A 22075-nucleotide genomic window follows, 5' to 3' on the forward strand; every position below is an offset into this window, starting at 1 on the left:
GGAAAGCTCAGGTGTAAATGATGAAATGATGATGGCTGAATTACATTAAGCTGATTAGATTTCAGGTTCCTGGTATCATGCATGCTTGCTCAGTGTCACTCTCACTGGAACAGTTGAATAGAACAGAGCTAGTGTTACGAGTAACGCCTGTGCTGTATGACAAGTCAAAAATGTCTGCTGTGAGAAAGGCCTATGACAGGATATGAGGGTCAATATTGCACACAAACAACAGACTAACCTGAAAAATTATTTTGATTGTCAGTGCTTATACCATACTCAAGCCCAATTAAAATCTATTGCTGCTGATGCATATCAAACTCAATCTGAAATGTATTTAAAACAAAAATCAATGTCAAAAAATATGTTTACATCTATAATGAAATCATTTGGAATTCAGTGAAAATTCGGAAAACTGCACAGATGCCTACAAAGACTTAAGAACTATATAGATTTGTCATAATTCTCGAGACTCTTAGTAAAAGCCCTGCTGGCAACAATGTTCTGGCCAATATTTAAAGTTGTTCATATGTTCTGCCTTGTCCTACAATGTCCACTGGGTGGTGACAAAACATTGCATCAACGGTATCACAAAAGCTGAATCATACCTTATTTTTGATTGATTATTCATACATCATTCAAACAGCTCTCTCTTTTTGCTTGTGTTACTTACCACATCTATTACTGCCTTCTTGGTAATATAGCCTACCCCTCTGATACAAGTGGAAACACTGTTTTTATTCAAGTTCAGATGACAAATACTGTGGCAATACTATTTAATAATACAAGTGAGTCCTCACTATGTTGTGGTAAGCAATTCAAATGTACTGTAAAGATATATTTAGAATACCACTTGATATGACTACAACACACACACACACACACACACACACACACACACACACACACACACACACACACACACACACACACACACACACACACACACACACTATGTGTCTACTGTACAGAGGCAGCCTGTTAGACAGGTTCCACCCAGAGAGTCGAGCCTCAGTCAGGTGGATACCAGTGCCACCCATGGATGTATTTCAAAAGAGAGGTCCTTTGAGTTGCATTCTGTATTTGTCTGAGGAGGGACTGAATTACTGTTTTAAATTTGGGGACTACCTTTGAAAGAAAGTAATTTTTTAATAGATCATTTAAAGTCAGACAGGAGATAAACACTGTTATAAAACAAAGGACATTAACTGGATATACCTGTGATACTGAGACACTGAGTCCCTATTCCACATGCAACATGTAAAAAGAAAAATGTCCTCTAATATTGTTCTTTCACAGTATCAATATTGCATATTATCAGTTGCACTTAAACATGACTCCTGTTGGTCAAGGCTTAATTGACAACATATACATTAAATCTTAAAGCACACAAAGAGGCAAATGTGCAATAAAGTTTTGATAATTGTTGCTATGCACAACAAGAGAGAAAAGCCTGTAAAACAGCAAATCCTATTAAAGAAAATCGCAATGTAACCTACATTAATGCACTTAGGATGTAGGCCAGCTGGAGCTGACAGCCCAGTATAGAAAGTTCAGATTGTATTGTACTTGAGTCTTTTGTTATGAAGTCCGAAAGTTGCGCATGCCCAGTTGTTCCTCTCCCAGTACCTAATGAATATTTAAGCATATTCCGCGTCCAGCGCCCTTTGATTGGACCTTCTGGCTCCGTTTCCTGTGTTATGTTTTAGAGCCGAGTTTCGAGGACACTGCTCTCTCCGCAAATTACCATCTAGCTCTGGGTTTGAACACTGCTCCGCGGCTGTCAGTGTAGGACTCAGATCTGTCTGCACGATGGACGGAGGACACCGCTGAGGATCCGTACATCCATGCCTACTGGAGTTTATCGGGAATATCTTCTGTAAACTTGGACTTTACCCACTAGAGGTTTTTTTTTTTTTCAAACAGTGTGAACTTCACTAAGGTTCGCACAAATACTTGATCGCAGGAAATACGACTGAGAAGACTGCGACTGTTGTGTTGAAGGCAGAGGATGGTGAGTAATAGGCTATTTACACTGGCTGATATTTTATAACACGAAGTAGGCTAAAGCCAATATAACCAGCCAATATAATCCAAAAAATCATCACAGTGGCTCTGTTGCTTCCTTTATTTCCAGGTAGCTTTGATACATGTGATAGCATGTAGCCTATACTGTATTCAAATGATCAAGTCCCAAAATGAAACAAATAGTGCCAGCTCTGTTATCTCTATCCAGTGTTATCCCTTCACCATTGACCAAATCTAAAATTATACTCAAGTCCAGTTTCTGTGATTTTACTTGACAAATTGCTTTGCTGTTGTTGTGAGAAAATCTAGGTGATACTTGTTGATATTAAGTGTTTAAGGTACATTTCTGGCACTATTATGCCCATATTTATCATCAATCCACAATAAGTAAAAGTCACCTCAGTCTGTCTCTGACTCTCTCTGTCTCCATCCTGACAATCCTCACAGTAGACTTTTTATAGTCTAGAGTGAAAGTAATTAGACAGCAGCACTGACCCAGAGCTGTTGAATTTGACTTGTCAGAGTGACAGAGAGATGTCACTTTAAAACATTATCTAAATGAATTGGGTGCAGCCCTTTCTTTAATATGGGTTAGTCTTGGAAGAAGATGCAGCCAGGGAGCATGTGTCAGGTGGAATATGTGGGTGTGTATGTGTGTGTGCATTACATGGAGACAGGTTTTTCCTGGTTACTGAATACCATTCCTGCAGCAGACACGCCTAGAGCTAAGTTATGGAGGAGGTTGCGTGGCCTCGTCATTGTGTTTTGAAAACAATTTCTCAAGCCACAGTCTTCTGTAGCACAATTCCCACTTTGGCTGTTGGACATAAGACAGCTATGATGCATCCTTTTAGCACATTTGTATGTGTCTTTGACAATACGGCTGCATCTTTCTTATTGAAGACATCATTTTTAACTAAAGGTGTTGTAATTTCCCTCAAGAACACAACATATATGTTTCTTTTGGATTTAAAGTGGTCTTCAGGAATATAAAGAAAAATAGCCTTTATGTAAACAGAATGAGCGAACATCCTTAAAGTTATGGGCGTCTTGTCCCTGTACTGTATGTGTCATGCATCATGGCAACTTCAAACCTGTTGCTTTGTTCACATACTGTATTTAAAAAAGGTAGGACTAAACCTGTTAGCATTCTGCTATCCAAAGTTTTGTATTGAGCCTGTAGGTCGGGTTGCACAGGGACAAACCCAAAAGACAAAGGTTGCATAATATGCAGTCAGCATAATAGAGCTTTTGCATAGTTGGAATTGTGCCTTAATTTAAAAAAAGAATGAACAGTCAGCAGATAACTTGAAATACTCTCCAGCTATAACGGAGTTATGAATATAACAGTGTTGAAGGCTAAAACCTCAAATTTAAATTTAAAATGAAGTTTCAAAAAAGGCTTCTAAGATGTGGTAAAAATAAGTGAAAACCTATTTTTGATTTTTTCATCAGTTTTATTTGTTTAGAAGTGGTCAAGGATAGTATCAGCTCATGTAAAGAGTAGAAGAAAAAGAAAATGGTCTGATTGTCATCCTAACTGTCTGGAATAGCAGACACCAGCATCACTCACTGGTTCCTTCTCTGCCAGATGCTGAATAGCAAGTCGGTATGACAGCAGATGGTTTGCATTAGTTTCTCCTACAGGGAGGTGTGTACTGAGTAACCCCCATCTACCTTTGTTTCAAAGCTGGCGCTCCATTTTCAAACCGATCACTGCTGTAGAGATTTGCTCAGGAATTCAAGCCCTCTCCCCGAAAACAGGACGAACAGCCATTCTGTGGACCTGGGGAACTCGTTAGGCCTGTCGCTGTGGTTCAGTACACTCACACACTCTTGATCAGTTCCATACGTCTTTGTTACAAAGCTGCAACTATGTTTTCAATGCTTTGCTGTTTGTGACGGGCCTCATGAGGGTTGACTTCTTCTACTGTTGCACTGAAAATTCATTCTTGATAAGGGAAGCATATAAATTGCACATTGTAAATTCAAGTTGTCGACTACAAAGTTTGTGAGCTTTTCACTCTGTGTGAGTCTGCACTGAATGAGTCAAATCTGGTTTTTGCTTCTTTTTGCAACTCATGTTTTTTTCTATTTTCAATGAAAGCAGATGTTGTACTATTTTTTTCCTGCTTTAGATTTTGTTAAACATGGGCACATCCAGTGTTGAAAAATTAACGTGCAACAACAAAAACCTTCTATAGTCTTATACTGTAGAGATGGATGCCAGGCTCACATTGATTTAATCCATCAATTACCTCATCTTTTGGCCAACATATCTTGTTGTATCTTATCAACCCAGGCATGGATCCATATTCTACTATGGAACATTTTACAGTTGATTTGATTTATTGAAATCCTAAATTGAATATTAAAGTGCTATATTTTCCTGCACAATTCATTTGTACACATGATGCAAGAGGCTGGATTACTGACAAAAATAGTTGGAGTCATTTCTTCTTTTTTTTGTGTTGTTGTACAGTAGCTGTTAGCTCTGCCAAATGAAATAGACACACAAGACAAGGCTGGATGACACCTTTTGGTTTGGATTTTGTTCTTTCCAAAACTAGTTATAAATAAATCATAATCAAGAAATCATAAAGGATGACTAAGCATTATTTCCACATAAACCAAAGGCTCATTAGGTGTCATCACTTACAATAGAAGCATATTTTTATGTTCATGTTTTATTAGTGAGTTACCCAGTGGTGACATCAAGGCCTCTAGTATTCTTGTAAATGAGAAACATGATATCGAATCCTGGAAGTGGTGAGGAGCACCCAGCGGTTCTCGTGACTTGTTTATGTTTCCCCTGAGCAGTGTGAGCTACCCCTCCTGTGGCCAAGAGTACAGAGTAGCTGCTAGGGGTGGGAATCACCAGAGGCCTCACGATACTATATTACCACAATACTTATGTCACAATACGATATCATTGCGATTTTAAACATATTGCAATATTCTGCGACATATTGCAATTTATTACCTTTTTTCCAACTTCAAATTTTTTCCAATTTCAAATTATGTCCCCAAACGCAAACTTTGTCAAAATCTGTTTCATCTAAAAAGATAAATTTCTTTTGTTTATCTCAATTCAATTGTATCTCTGCAAAATGGGATTGTCAAGCAAACAAACTGACCAACACATATATAATAAAAGATCGATACTTGGCGTCTGTGTATCGATACAGTATTGCCACGGAAAATATCGCGATACTATGCTGTATCGATTTTTTTCCCCCACCCTTGTAGCTGCACAGTGTGGCTCTATATATTATGTATGCCTCAGCCTTGTTTTCAATGAAAACCAACCAAGGACCCCTTGTTGTACCCTTTACTTTACTCGTTAGACTGCTGTAGTTCTGGTTCTGTTGTCTCAGCCACTATATTTACACTGTGAATGATGGTGAGAGGATGCAGCTACTTCAGCTAATTCCCCAAAAGGTCAACACAGCAACTGAACAGAGCGCTGTTAGTGTGTAATATTTTCTCAGAGATCATCTGGACTTGGCCAATATCTGCTGATGATGATGGTAAAGATGATGACAGTGATCACATTTTTAGCATTGCTAGTGTTGTCACTCTATGAAAGGCAATGTTGGTCGGTCGCTTCACCACTTTAGTTCAGACTGAAATGGGTCACTCCTCATAACTTTTGTGATGCCGTGACATTTCATCTAGCTCCACCATTGTGTTGGCATTTGTGATTTTAAGTTAAATGTCTCAACAAAAAAACTGCTGTCCTGATTTCAAGTGGAAGGGTGTAGCATGGGTCAAGGAAGAACCAATTACGTTTTGGAGTGGATCCGATTTAAGGTGCGGACATTAACTATTTTTCACTTTCTGTAACATTGCAAGATAGCATGGCCTTAGCTGAGGCCTGCGTTCTTCGAAGGCCCTTTGAGTTCTGTTTGTATTTCAGTTTTTCCACAACATATTTGAATATAGCAGCTGTATCTGCAGCTGTTCTGGGTTTGTGTTAACTCACCGTTGAGCAGGTGAACATGCCCATCATACTAGTAGGAGTGAAGTAGATGGAATTGTTTGATTGATTGAGTTAATAATTAATTGATAACTAAATTGTCTTGCTCAGCTGTTACTAGACCATTCTTCGGTAACTCAATGCCTGAACAGACCAGTTCTTTTTTACTTTAAGATAAAAAAGTAAAGAACAAATTAACTTTGTTATAAATGCTCTTATCTGTGTCAACATAATCCTGTAAGTACTGTTCATTGCGACGTCCTTTAATGCTTGTTGTTTGTTTTCCTTGTTCTTAGATAATAAAACAAGCCGTGTCCATATAGCCGCCTATTTGCATGTATGACTTCCCTCATTGTGGAAAGGGTACAAGTTCAGACTCTTGCAGCTGTGCTCCGGTTATTTGCTCTGATAGCTTCCCATCGTCACATGCAAGCCAGTGTTCGGCCTCTTAGTCAGTGGTGGCCCTCTTACTCTGTCCAGTGGAAACCTCATTTGTCTTTATGTTGTCAGTTGCTGTCGGTTTGGCCTGTAGCTTGCTATTTTTTAACCTTACATCCTTACAGAGACACTGTGCCGGCTCAGTTCAAAAGGGGCCTTTATTTATTCAAGGGCAGTTGTAAGGTGTTCAAATGAATATCTTACAATGATATCCACAAAATATGAAGTTGTACATGTATATTTTGGGCACAAACCATGTTCAAAACATGGTAGCCAGAACAAGAACTGAGTCAAGCTTTTAAAAAGCTTGTCAGCTGTTGTGTTTCCCCAGAGGGACATTAAGTAACTGACTGGAAACAAAGTCAAATTTAGCTGGTTTGAATTAGTTGTCTTTTTTTGGCACATGCCCCATACTGGGGCTGAATCAGTGCATTTCTCACTGGGGAGACATGCAGTGACAGGACTGCAGAATCAGAATAGTCAGAATAGTATCCTCTTGAACTTGAGGTTATTTTCATCCATAAACACTGGTTTATACAGTGTACTATACATACTATACTGTACTACGTTAAGCTTAATATAATACTTAGTTACTTACAGCAGCAATAACATTCATTTGTTCCTTTTACCCTGCTTTTCTTATCATCATAGAGTACAATGTACTTCTGATGGAATCCAGCTTTTCCATTTCTGCATTCAGAAAGCTTGTTGTTGTTCATAAAAGACGAGGAAGCCAATCAAGCTGAAGGCAAACTTTTATGCACTTGTTTTAAGTCACCACCTATAATTTATCAAAGTAGCACATATTTCTCTCCCTTTTTTTTAGATACTCAAGATGAACACATCTGTAAGTGCATTGTGTATTTTTGTTTAACACTTTAGCACTGCTCTTTAATTAGGAGAGTTACAGTATGCATCATCAACCAGTGCTGGCTGGTGCTCCGTTCACCACATACTGGGAAGCAGCGCAGTGATTTTCTGTACCATCAGTGCAAGCACTAAACAGCTGAGTCATTCTTTAAGCTACATCATGACTGTATCCACTTTGGTGGAGTCAACGTCATTAAACTCCCATTCTTCATATGTGTGCTCCACACCCCTTCACCCAATGAACCTGCAGTAGAAAACACTAATGCACTTGTCGTCGCCGTTATAAATATGCAGCCCAAAGCTTTTTTTTAGTTTCACTCCACCAGCAAGTTATAGTGTTGTCATGCATATTAAAGTTTATATAGTGTGAAGATACTACAATAGTCATGCATTGCCAGACCTATCTCCACAGCGTTGTGTCAGCACTGGAGTATGGACTGACTAAACCGACAATCTATTCTGGGATAGGGGAAAAAAAGGGGGAGGGTACATTCGGCATGTGAGAGATCGCCGGATGTCAGGCTTTATCCCAGCAATGTACATCCGTTGAGCCACACTAAAGTTTATAGAGCAAACAAAAAAACTCTGGATAACAAGCATTGCTTACTGTACATTTCTGTCCACGGTGCATTTCATAAAAAAATTATGCAGGAACAACACATGTAGTCAACATAAACATAAACAACATAAAAATCTGGGTTATTGATCATATCAAAGCTATCTTTAGCGAAATGCTAACAACCCACTTTTGCCAGATTCTGTCCGTTTCTGCTCAATTTATTGGAGTCCATGATTTTTCTTTTACATTTGATGCATGTTAAAAAATAATTAGGAGTTGCAGGAAACACAGAAAACCCTGGCATGTTTGGTAGCGTTTTACCAAACCAACGATTCACTCTGTCAAGCTTCTCCTTAGTTTCAGACCCAAAGAGTCTGCAATTTGTGTCTAACATTTATTTGCATGTATTCAGTTGCTACGAGGGAAGATAGTGGTTTGGATTTTGTTGATTGAAACTTTAGACTCCAGCCCTGTTGTGGCACAAGGCATGGCTATGAATGAGTTTCCACTGCAGATGGTTTGTTTACGTTCAACCACTACTGAGGCCGCTTCAAAAAGAAAATACAGTCCTTTGTGACATGTCTCTTGTCTAGGATTTCAGCTGAATTTCACCCAACACCACAATGTTTTATTAGCAGCCTTGTTGCTGTTGTCATCCTTTTAAGAGACTGAAATGTGTGCAATCAGCAGCTCTCAAGTTTCCAAAGTTTTACTCTACTTGGATGAAGTAAAGTGCTGCCACTGTGGAGCTCAAACTATGTATAGTTCAGTCTGAGATGTGTTCAAAGTCGTCCAGTATCTGTTTACACTTGATCATTATGTCCTCTTTCTCTGGGAGGGGCAGTGCTCAGCCCTGCCCTGCAGGCACAGCATTATAACATCATCACAACCAGTCAGTGCTCATGTTACCAAGTCCTAGCAGAATAATTTATTTCATTTCATTCTTCCCTTGTGTGTGACCTGGAGCAGCTCCGATCCATAACAGCGTGAGCAATCTAGATATGGGAACGGAGAACGAGGCTCGTTGGTCTGCATTATTTATACTGCTGTCCCAATTACACACACAAGTGACCACTGTGAAATGCAAAGATGGTTTCTGCTCCCCAGTGTCTCTACTTTGTGTGCAGGCATTATCACTTACAGTAGGAAAAAAGTTTAAATTCATTATTGCTCATATTTTCATACAGTATATTTCACATTTGCCATATAGGCACCATTTCCTGTAACTTTGGCTCTGAGCCTTTGCATTCATAGGAGATTATTGTTACCTGTAGATGACAATAATTACCAGGTCAGAGCTGCTTTGATAGACAACACACTCTTTCACCAAAGTCTGATAAGTCTTGGTTGGATCACTGCATCGGCTGTGTGTTTGGAAGTGACCCGGGCGAGGGCCACTGGAATTGTGACTGTACTGTCGGCCAACTGACTGCTAACTAATACAGTGAGATGTTTAAAAAGAGAGACCGTGTATTATCAGAGTTTTATATTTAAGGCTGCAGGCTATGTATTTCTTCATATAATCAGAACACCCCTTACAAACATCCTTTCCACAACAGGTTGCTTTCTTTCTTAATCCTCTGTATGGTGTAGAGCCAAATGCGACTGCATGTTGGTTACAGTAACACAACGTGGATTTGCTTCTATGCACCGCTTTAGTCATCAAACTTTCATTTGTCTTTGACTTTGAGAAATTCAAAGTAGCACCACAACTTGGATATAACTTGGGCAGGTATTATTAAAAGTTGAATCTTGTTGGGGTGTCATGCACTTTTAGTGTTGTTTTGTCTATTTCAAGCATTGTGAAAAAAACCAATGTCAGTTGTTGAGGGACATGGCTAAAATAAAAAAAAATCTACACCGTCTTCCGTGTATTTATCAACCGCTTCACACACACTGCTCTGTGTAATTCAGTATGGATTTACTCTTTAATCAAGTTTAGACTCCTCGTCTGGAGTTTACAGCATCACTTTAGAGGAAGATCCTGTGTGTGTGTGTGTGTGTGTGTGTGTGTTAAGGGTGCAGTGTGTCCTTAATGAGGTCATGACATCCCATCCCTCAGAAGTTCAGACCGGATTAGACTGCTCCACAGTCTGAAACCACACACACACACACACACACACACACACACTCTCTCACTCTCTCTCTCTCTCTCTCTCTCTCTCTGCTTTTTCTACTACTCTGTCTCTCATCATTGTTTATCTTCTTCCTCTACGTTGGAAAGGCCAACCATCTCTGTCAGCAGTTTAATCTGCATCTGGTCTGATTATTCGCAGTGAGTAATCTTGGACAAAGTGCAAACGCAAGCAACAGTGACCAGGTGTAAATGCTGTTTAGAGAGTAATACTTCCTTAGCTCTGTTTAGTTTAGATCAGACCAAATATGTTTTGGATTCCAAGGAGACTAGGGGAAAAAATCTGTCCGAATCAACCCACACATTACTGGTGTAAATGTGTGTTAGAGCTATTCCCTGACCTATTGATATTATAGCCTTTTAGTAGTTTGAAATAGTGTCCTGTAATAATAGACTAAAAGAATGACTGACAATGTACTGTGTGTATATATATATATATATATATATATATATATATATATATATATATATATATATATATATATATATATATATATATATATATATATATATATATATATATATATATATATATATATATATATATATATATATGTGTGTATATATGTTTACTGTTTGAGAAGTGTTTTGTTGTTTCAGACAGTTTAGTTTTTCTTTGCAAATTATATACAGTTCTTTACAGGATACCATTTTCTGAAGCATACCATATTTTCTGAGATTGCCCTCGCTTAATTTTGGTGTAGCAATGAACTTGCAGAGGTTTCAGACTTTCTTGAGATAGGTAATCTATCAAAACAGACATTTGGGTGCCTTTTTTTGTTACAATAGATACAATGTGGCTGTCTGATAATAACACAGTTGTGAGCATGGACTGTTTCGAAAGTAGTACTTGTTGATGCATTCAACAAAGCTCAGAATTCTGATAATTCAAAAAGCATTCTATTCACAGGGTTTCCAACTTTTAGGATTGTTGGAAAAGTAAAGCTAAGGAGATAAAGAATAAGTGAACAAGATCATCATGTTCTCATGAGCAATGTGAATTTGGTTGTCCTAAGGTTGGAGGACAACGTTTCCCAGAAATGTTTGAACCTATCAATGAGGATCAGTTTTCCAAACAAATCTCTCACAGCTACAGAACATAACTGTGTAAAAAGCGGACTAAGTGTTCATGATGATAGATTGTCTATCACAAGCAAGTTTTAAGTCTCTGTACATTGATTAAAGGAACTGCTTGAGTGTAAGACATTAATAAAAGAGTTTATGTTATACTTAAAATAGTTGTCAGTAGCATGAAGAATACATGATTTGCAGTTAATAGGCTATAACACGCAAAACCGCTAGTATGGTACTTGAAGTGTACTGCCTGCTTGCTGCATTAAGGCTAAATATTTCTTGGATGTCACGCCATTCCGTGAACTCCAACATGCATCAGGGAATAACTGTTTTGTGATGTAAAAAAAATGAGCTGAGCAAACCATGACAAGTCTACCTGTTGTAAATCAAAATGATCAGGCAAATACCATCATCAGAGCATTTCCCCTTCATTCATGTCTCCACTTAGAAGAGAAGAGCTTTTACTGTGATTATAGATGCTAAAATCAACATATTCTTCTAATGGCGAGGCAACCCTTATCTACATTTGGACCCCAGATTGGGCCATTTATAATAAAAATAAAAAATAAAAAAAACTATGTAAAATGTAGGTATGCATTAGAACATGTATACAAATCCTTAGGTCACAATAACAAAACAAAAAAATGAATTAATTTCATAGGACGGAGAGACTTTTGGAAACCCCTCCATGACTGGAATTATCTGTGCTTTAATTTGTGACACATGTTTACAAAATTAGATTACTTGGGTCTTTGTCCTCGGCTCTTTGCCCAGTAGCCTTTTCATCACACAGTCATTGGTGAGTACTGATAATAATTTGGAAATAGCCATCGGATCTGAATCACTGCTGTTGGCGAGTTAGTCACCCTTCTTCCACAGCCATCTCGAAACGGAGCATCATCTTATTTTTGACCACAAGTTGCTCTTTAACTTTTCTAAAGAAAAACAATTAGGCTAACAGCAGATATGCTAGGGTATCTGAGAAATAGATAACCCGTATGTGAGGTCTGATTTTTAAGTTTATTGAGGTGACAATTTTTTCTTTTACAGTCAACTATAAAGAAATGTACTGTATATGTACTGTATATTGTCAAAGCTATAATTTTTGAAAATTGCAACTGTTTTGGAACATGACATTTTAAGATGACATTGACTCTAGAAATGAGGTCAAGTTACGCTGGTACATGGTGGCACTGCTAATCTAATACATGAGGCCTTATCAGACATGGGGTCTCTCCTAAAGCAGTCCGCTCCAAGCCAAAGTTAAATTCACATCCACTGAAATGCTTTGGGCATTTTCCTGTAGTTGCGTTCAGCTATAAGTCCGCCTTGTAGCACTAAGAAGGCTGTGTTCTTAAGCCAGATTTAACTTCAGAGGCTTCAACTAACATGTCCTGCAGTTACTCTACTTCATTAAAAATGCCTTTTACTAATCTGATGATGACAACCAGGAGGCTCAGCCTGGTCCTGTGCAGAAACTAATATTTGACCAGTATTCGATTTACCTTCACCACGTCAGTTTACATATTTCTCCTCAGACGTTTGCTTGTATTGGAGTTGTGCCATTTATCCAGATTTACAGAGTACAGAGAAACAACTTTAGTTGATTCTTATTTTAGAACAGAGGAATTTGTTCTCATGGCTTTCATCCAGATTTGCCTCAGAGGGCAGAGCAGAAACGTAATCCTAACACATGGTGGACTGTGTGTCAGATCCTGGTGTGGAAAAGGAGAACGGCACAGAAGGGAGAAATGAGGGGAAAAGTGGCGCTTATGAATCTGAATCAAACCCAGCCATTTCCTGTACCCTGAACGAGAGCTGCTCGGCACTCTCCATATATGGTAATGGTATTTGCATGAAGGGAAAGCCTGGGCTTATGGATCAGGACTGGTATTGAAATTCCTTTGTATTTAACGTCTGAGAAAAGGTCCGGTCCCATACTTGGTTTTGGATGATCTGAATATTTTGATTATCAGAGGGAAAACTACCCAAGTCAAAACTGTCTTACACTTTCATTGATAACTGTTGTTACAGTATATGTAAAAAAAATCATATATTCTAATCAAACTAGAGCTGGAGGGGGCAATTGATTAGTCGACTAATCGGTTGTTTTGGTCTTAGTCGACTAGTCATTTGTTATCCTTTTTTCATGCTGAATGGCTTATTTCCAAGAAACTTATGAGCACATGTCTGGTAAACACAAGATTTAAAGTGGTGCTTTTGCATGATTCTTGTAGAGAAACTTAGTTTTAAAGACCTGTCGATTAAATCAATGTGTTAGTCAACTAAGAATGTCTTTACTTGAGGACAGCCGTACATCAAACTGCTTCTAATCACAATATAGCAGTAATGTCTTGCTTTAATGAGTCTGTGCTCAGAAGTCTGTCGTTCCATGGAGATGGTGTTGTTATGGCCACCATAGTTGTTGTGCCAGATGTCTGTGTGTGTGTGTGTGTGTGTGTGTGTGTGTGTGTGTGTGTGTGTGTGTGTGTGTGTGTGTGTGTGTGTGTGTGTGTGTGTGTGTGTGTGTGTGTGTGTGTGTGTGTGTGTGTGTGTGTGTGTGTGTGTGTGTGTGTGTGTGTGTGTGTGTGTGTGTGTGTGTGTTTTATTTGTTGTTTGAGTATTACTGGTTTGAATGAATGGACTTTGGTTCTTTTTGTAACAAGTAACCCAAATACTTCATCTACTTGGGTACACGTTTGTGAGCAAACCTCCAATTTAACATTAGGTGTTACATTTATCATTCTTAACTGTAACTTAATGTACAGTACATGTGTATGTGTGCGTTGTTGGGTGCTGTACTGCCTAAACAAATAGCTCCAATTCCATATTGGAGGTATTAATAAAGTTGTGTTGTATGCATATACAACATCTGCAAACTTCAGTAACATCACAGTGTTAATATATTCTGTAGTCTAGAGTTAGTGAGCAGCCACTAGCTATTTGTTTGATTACAGTGTCAGGCACATGAACAAGAAAATCCAGAAATCAGTAAAACATTTAGGAAAAGGGTAATATCTTCATCATTTGCCAGAAACATAAAAGTACAATTTATAATGTGAAGAAGTATTTTCATGAATAGTTACTGGTTCAAAACATGGTACACAACAGAAATCTTTGTAGGGGAAGTGACCCTCAACCTGTAGTACAATTGCTTCAGTAGAACAACCCTCAACCCCTTACAGCTCTACTGTAGTGCTGCTCAGCAGAGGAGAGTGGTTGTTTCAGGCAACTCCCAGAAGTCTTAGTGTGTATAAAGGCAGCCCCCTTCCCTGTGCAGCTACTCCCTTAATTCACTGCTGTAAGTAAGGACATTTTCTTGGTCCTCTTGCCATATTAAACAAGGCCGAAGTCAAAACAGATGAAACAATCTTGACGTTTACCTCCTACGTCTCCAACTTATTACCTCTCCCATCTTTCATTCCAGACATAGCAGAGAGATGTTAAATATAGCATGTTCAATTGTTTTCAACTCTGTGGTCTGGCCAGCACTCTCTCTTAACGTCTGCTTTTAGAAAAAAGGGTTTTATCTGCCAATGTACTACTTTTAATACTACTTTAGGTGGCAGCAAAATGATAGCTAGCTGCCCTGAATGAAAAGAGCATTCAAGTTTAAGAGTGATACAAAGAACAGTGAATACAGACTCAAAGTCTACAGTCTTCAGTCCAAGCACTTTTGCATTTTGCTTGAAACTCTCTTACATTTAATATTACCCTTATATTATACGTGATGTATTTACATCTACTTCTGTCTACGCTGTATACACGGCACCTATTGAATGTCTTTTCATGCTGAAAGATGGGTTTCTTCTCTGTAGCTCTTCTTGTGGTTTTTCCTTCACTCAATCTAGTGTTTTATGTTTCGTAATTTGAACAGATTGTAAAGGTCTCTAAGAAAAGTTTGTGGGGTTACAAAAGCAAAATTGGCTTGACTAGAAGGATAGATCAGGTTTTCAACTATGTTCTCTATCTCTGTATGTTTACCTTTACTTCCCAACATGAATTAGCTTCTTGAACTCCTATCAAATGTTCCCCCTCTCCTTTCACTCATTGTCAGGAGGTGTTTTTGTCCCTGAGAGTGACATCAGCCTGTCGTCGTTGCTAATAAAGAAAGGAACAGCATCACCCTCTGCCGCACCTAAATAGCAGTAAAACATGTTAATGGGTGTGATCTGGAGAATAATCAAGCTTTAATTCGCTGCTTCCCTCCTGAGAGGAAAACACCCATTGAATTAGGAAGAAAAGCTGTTAACATTCCTCGCCATCTCCCATGCTATGACCGAGTCTGTAAAGTGGTTTTAATTTTGCTGTTGTAAATGTATTAAAAGCTTGCTGGCCAACTTCCTTGGCTAAGTAATTTAGAGTTAATTACTAAATGCAAAATAACTTTCCACTGGTTATTTTTGTACTGTGGTGTAACTTTGGGGACCAGGGTTTTGCTCTTTGCTGTTAATGTTTCATCTACTTAATATCTGTGAGAGCAACATCTATATTGTTATTTTACTCATAGTTTCGGTGTTTCTAAAGTAATTGTTTAGTTTTTTCTAGTCAGTCGAAGTTCTTGCATTGTATGATATTATACTGTATCTACTGTAAAATATAAAAATCAGCAAGACTACATCCTCTGAAAGTGAAAACATAAAGTAGGAAACACAATACAGTTGAAGTTGTAAGTTCATTCTTGACCTTGGAAACAACAGTTATGAAAAACAAATCTCACCACAGCGTCATTTTAGGATCTGTTTGGGATCATTTTACTAAAAGCCAAACATCAACCTCGTGGCGCTAGAGGAAAAGTCAGAGGATCACCAAAGTCAGTAGGATTCATCCCCTGGGCACCATGAATATCTGTTCACAATTTCATGGCAATCCATCCAGTAGTTGAGATATTTCAGTCTGGACCAAAGTGCTGGACTGACCGACTAACATTGCCAACCAAATAGCCTTTACTCTAGCTTGGCTCACACTATAATATGATATCAAAAGAATATATTATCCACACACTTCTGCTACATAAAGAACAGTATTTTGCTGTTGAAGTATAACTGAATGAATGATTCTTTTTTTTTTTTTTTTAGCCCTGACGCTAATGTTTCGGTTGTCACTCTGCTCCTTCCTCTCCCCATACTTCCTCACTAAAGAGGGAGGAAGTCAAGAGTTAACTTGTGTGTTGACTAATGTTCTGAATGCTCTTTGCGGCTTTGAGTGGTTCTCCGTCCAGGAGAAAGAGACTCACTCCTTGCAGCACATTGTGAACCCCTTGTCCACAGTAGCCAGACAACACTGACTCATAGCGCATGATGAATGACCTCAGTTCTCCGAGACTCACTCAGCTAACAAAAACAGGAATGTAGGGAGAAACCAGATTGTTACGATGTGGATAAAAGTTGGGTCAGAGCATCTTTAACACTTGGACAAATAACACCAAGCACTTCTAGGATTCTGATCTTGCACTGTTTCAAAGTAAACACAGCTCATTGTGCTGCTGGTAACAGAAAATGTGCACACTCTGACTTTTTCTTGCTGTTATAATAACCATTTTCCCTTGGCTTTCATTTGTATGATTAAACCACACAACTTTACACAGCTGTAAAGCCTCAATTAATTCATGTAACAGTGCGTCTGTGTCACCTTGATGTCAGACTCTCGATTAGTCCATGCTATCTCATTGTGTCTCTCTCGGCGGACTAACAATTGGACATTGTATGTTTTTTGTTGCAGGGGAGCCGGGGGCATTACCGGTACCACTGGCAGAGCCACAATGTCAAACACAGCGGAGTGGATGACATGGTGCTGCTCAGCAAGATCAATGAGGACGCCATCGTGGACAACCTCAAGAAGAGATACATGGATGACTACATCTTTGTATCCTTTGCTCACATTCGCGGTTCACACCCCGGCGAGAAATAGCTGAGTCCCGTCTCATCCCTGCTATTCCCAGAACAGCTGAATGGTCATTCACAGTGTTATTGTAGCAATAGGTCAGTGTTGGGAGGTAACGCCTTCCTCCTGTGCAAGGGGGCAAAGAGTCTCTCTGTACGTATCTCCACCCAGACCTCTAACTCCTGCTCCTTCAAAAAAAGTCAGACTTAGACTCTAGTTTTATCTCACTGTGGTGCAAAATGTGAACAAAATGGTGTGAGAACTAGCAGATTGCATGTACTTTCTTTTTGATTCAGAGCATTGCTGCTATCTTTTTTGAGCAGCCGTAATTTTATGATTGTGGTGGGGATTTAAAATGGTGAGCTGTCATTTTCATACAGTTCGTCACACAAATAGTAGGTTTAGGTTTCTAAAGTGCAGCTTTGGCGACACACACATCAGCTGTTCATGACGTGAAATGAGTCGATGAGTAAATGAATAACCCCTTTGAAAAGCAATGCTGAGCACCTCATTACATAAACTTCATCCACACTCTGGCAGTGCACACAGGATTATGAAGTTTAGTAATTGCTAACCGTGAGGTCTCCTCGCCAAGCCTGTGGGTCACTGTAGGCCACCCACAATAGCAGCGTTATTTGCCTTGAACTGCGTTTTGGCTTCAGGGCATAAAACCTCACAGTGTTACATGGTCGGTCCATTCTCTGTCATTTGTAAGCACTGGATACTTATTTAGCCTCAGGCCTGATCACCAAATACTCCACTGCTGCACGCTCTTGACATCATGGCACCCTTAGATTAAGTAATTTCTCGCCTTTACAATTTTATAATCTCTTTGTAAAAATGTAATACAGATGTTTTGCCATTAAAGGGGAATGTTTTACAATTGATACACAACTTTTACACTTCCAGGTGATTTTAATGTGGTATTATTTGTTTGTTTTTTGCTGATTTGTTTGTCTTACTTGTATGATCTTTAATACATAACCTCATCAGACATATATTGGTCCTGTGCTCATCTCCGTCAACCCTTTCAAGCAGATGCCATACTTTGGGGAAAAAGAAGTTGAGATGTATCAGGGCTCAGTAAGTAGGATACTATGTGATCTATGAACACATTTTAAATGGCTTCTGTTGTCTGAAAGACTCGAACCGGAAAAATCACTTCATATTGTGAAAGTAAGTACTGATGTGTCTGGGGGTTTAAGATGGCAACAATCTGAAGGACAAAGGCTTTGAAATGAACTGGGTTAGTTGCAGTGCGAAGTTTCCAGCGGGCTGGCGCAGATGTTTGCTGTCAGAAACTTGACTCAACCATTAAGAAGGCTTGGCAGTACCTTCACAGAACAGCCTGTTCAAGTCTGCCCCCTCTCTTGGCTAGCCTGCTAAGGAACACACTGAAAGACTTCTAATATCCTAACCGACTGTGAAAACACTCAGCAACATATGCCGAATTTAACAGTTTGGCAGATTACAGTTAAGTGCACTGGGTTCAGGTTTGTGTTATCAACTCAAACTACAGGATAAAGTTCAGATTTGTTCAGAATTGTTTGAAACAATCATGAAAGCGCCAACAGATTTGACCGTCATAACCATAACCTGTCCTATTTTGTGCAGATCAGTGCAGTCTTTTCACAAGCCATCAAAGCCAAAGTGGGGTTAATATATACATTATTCTTATTTCAACAAATCCAACAAAAAGACCAAAACCAATCATATGTCAATCAATCTCTCAATACTTCCGGTTTCCCTACCTGTCTGTCTCTTTAAAAAGGCTCAGTAATTTCCTAAAACAGCTGGACACTGTAGTTTTTAGCAAATGTTATTCAAACAGGAGTAAATAGTGCATATGTTGAGGACTATTTTCACTAGCGGATTAATACACATTTGGTGCTCTACTGAGTATTAACGGCAGGATGCTGTATGTATAATTGAGTCAAAATAGATTGCCCATGTTCTTCATAATGCATGTATATGTCACCCAGTGCAACAGTGTGGCTAACTGATGTTTTTTTGGACAACAATGGAGGTCTATGACATAAAGGAATAAGCTACATTAAACGTTGGCTACACAGACAATGCTATCTAAGCACTAAATACCTCTACAAAGTCTTACAAATGCAGTTTGATCATCGATTCTAATTAAATTCTTTTGTCAACTCTCAGGCTCAGTATGAGAACCCTCCTCACATCTACGCTCTGGCAGATAATATGTACAGAAACATGATGATTGACAGTGAGAACCAATGTGTCATCATCAGGTAAGACTTATACTCCCATATCATTATCTGCCTCCTTTACACACCATGAACTAATGGCATGTGACAACCAAAATAGATCTTTAGGTGTTCATTTTGTTACTTCACCCCTCAGTGAGTCAAATCTCTAAACGCCCAGAATGGGAGTGAGACAAAGACTGGAGATAGTAATCTGTACAATGTGATTTGTCAAGTGTTACCAAAGCTGAGCTGCCGCTGAGCCTCTGCAGGTCGTGATAATGGTTGGGAGGGGAACAAAGCAGAACAGAACAGGTTCATCCACATCATTTGGTACAGCTGATTGACTGAGAGTGCCATGTTTCTTCTGTGTTTTTTCCATCATAATCACTTTTCCAGCACTTTCGGCTTCAGTGAAATGCAAATTGAGGGAAACAAAAGCACTAATACCAAAGTACGAAAACAATGAACAGTTAACAGCTGGCTCTGGCCTCAATTCAGGATGTGAGATGAAAACAAAACAGCACTTATTGCAGCTATTTTTGAAGAACTTCCTGGTTTAAAAAGAAAAAAAGCACCTGCATGGTCCTTGACCCACAATCACTCTTTCCCGAGATTTAGTTGTTTTTTTTAGGTACTTTTACAGACATTTTAAGTTTGTCTGTGACTGTTTTTGAGCTATAAAGCTGTGGAGAGAAAAGTGTAGTGTCATGATTGGGGCTTTATCCTATTGGCCCAGTCACCTGAGCAGCGCGGTTGCTATAGTGCTTACCTCATGATGAATGACCCCTGCTTCAGCACTTTAGCCCGTTGTTTACACAGCCAGCAGTTGCTAGTTCAGTTTCCCCACATAAAGGATTGGATTTTGTGATCGACTAAATCAGCAAACAAAAGCATGGAAGTGGTTTTATGATGAACCAGGTCTCCGCAAACAAAGGCTGCTGTGTGAACTGCTGGCCCGGCAGTGTGGTCTGCATTGGCCTGCGTTAGCACTTTTCCACATTTACTAAAAAAATTTGTGAATTAGCCATAAGGGGAATTCAGGATGAAGGGGTAGAGCAGTTTTGTTTTTTTGTTGAGAAATTGTGACTTCCCCATTTATTTTATCTATATGCCAGCATGTGACTGACGTAGCTCGACATCTAGATATGATATGAAAGGAATGAATTGGAGCAGGTTGGTGTTATCAGTTTGGCGCTCCCCACCAAACTATTAGATGAAATCAGAGCCGTCACCTGAGGACCAACCGCTTCACATCTGTTCCACACAGTTTAGAAATTCACAATAATTTCGACAGTTTCAACAGAGAGACATGCTTTTCTGCTCCTCTAAGCAGGCTTAAATGTCTGTTTATGTCTTTCAGTCAACATGTCACGTAAACAACAGCTCTTTAAACCTAATCCTACAAGAAAGCAGGTTTGTTTTGGCTGCCTTATTTCCAGGATTATTTTCTTTCTTTTCAACTGACTCGGACTCTCTACTTGTCGATGGTTTTGATCCCATCCCAGTAGATGCTGTGACAGACAGCTGATCTTATCTACTTGCAGTGTTCATTTAGCCTTTTGTCCAGAGGCCTTGCCGATTCACTGATGTAGTGTTCCCCACAGCTGTTGCACATGATGTCATACACCATTCCAGTGTTTTTCTCTTTCGTCTCCAAGGAACTGAGGGCAGCAAATGAATTATTTTAGGTTAAATGGACAATCTATTGCACTGCTTTGAAGTGGCCCGCTCAACAGTTCAGACATTGTAATGTACCAATACTGCTCTCATCGTGTTGGTACTCCATTTTTATCATTTTTACACTGCTTCAACCAATCTGTTTACTTTCTTTCATAATATCTGTTTCACTGGTCCACAGAAATTAATCACAACCTCTTTTGGTTGATTGGTTGTTTGTCATTTCCAGTATTGTTCATCAATTTGAAAAAGATCCAATTCCTTGACTCCATTCTCTGCTATTGGAATATAATTGGGCCTTAAAACAGATAAACACAGGCCCCCGTAGCTTGATCACAAATAGAAGTTGATATTTTTAGGGCCCTCGGAATAAAATGCTCTCGCATTATCACATAGGAAATCCAAAGAGTCTACTTGAGCAGAATGTACATGCAACTAGTTCTGTGTGAATGCAGTGCGATTAGATTTCAAACCGCCAAAACTAGAACTCAGTGTTGACTGTGCATCCTTCTCATAGCTGAGGTCAATAAGATTTATGAAAGTTAATGCTTAAACCTCCGTGCCTCTGCATTGCATTGTTTAGCTCATGTCCTTGTTTGGTTAATAAATCTCTGCGGAAGTTAACAATGCCTTCAGCATTTCAGCACCACAATAATAAGACTCACCCATTTTAGGTGCTCAAAATGGGACTCCAACTCTTGCTGCTGCTTGTGTTAAAATTAGCTCCTGGGAGAATAACTTTTAAGAGGAAGAACAATGCTCTCAGATAAAGCTTGAGCAATAAGTGTGCAGTGAGGTAGCCCAGACAATGCTAAAGGATTTGGGAGAAACTTTGTAGGTATAAAGGGGGAGGGTTACAACCATATAGAGACTGCTGTGTAATAGAGTGTCTCCCATGACTTCCTCTGGCAGCATCTAACAGTCTGCAGCTGTGTTTCTCACAGAGGCATTACCAACCTGACTCTACTTTAAGCGCAGATAGAAAAAACAGACTCCACTGTCATCCACTGCCAAACCACATATGTCAAAATAAGTATGACACTGGCAAAGTGAAAGGCAAGGAGGAAAATGGACAAGTGTAGGGTGAGGGGGAAAGAAATGAGGGGAAAAAATGTGAATGTGACAAAACAGAATTAATGTCCTTGTTGCTGCAGTATTTATCTGGCCAGATGTGCTGCACGTGCGGTCCAACACACATTAAACCTCTGAATTGAAATTTG

The 22075-nt window shown here is 39.2% G+C and overlaps 1 protein-coding gene across 2 annotated transcripts in view; it reads left to right on the plus strand.

Annotated features, from left to right (window-relative positions):
* Positions 1–1702: 1702 nt before the first annotated feature.
* The window catches only part of myo1ea (myosin IEa), a 50142-nt gene continuing 29769 nt past the window's right edge, over positions 1703–22075 (plus strand). The window contains exons 1-4 of one of the 2 annotated variants that reach the window (XM_039794473.1): positions 1703–2011; positions 16801–16944; positions 17956–18045; positions 19126–19220. In XM_039794473.1, coding sequence (XP_039650407.1) covers positions 2009–2011; positions 16801–16944; positions 17956–18045; positions 19126–19220 — 332 coding nt within the window. In that variant the 5' untranslated portion in view covers positions 1703–2008. The remainder of the gene's footprint in view (positions 2012–16800; positions 16945–17955; positions 18046–19125; positions 19221–22075) is intronic. The other variant, XM_039794472.1, reaches the window with a different exon arrangement.

The sequence above is a fragment of the Perca fluviatilis genome, chromosome 3, assembly GCF_010015445.1.
Source record: "Perca fluviatilis chromosome 3, GENO_Pfluv_1.0, whole genome shotgun sequence".
NCBI classification, from domain to species: domain Eukaryota; kingdom Metazoa; phylum Chordata; class Actinopteri; order Perciformes; family Percidae; genus Perca; species Perca fluviatilis.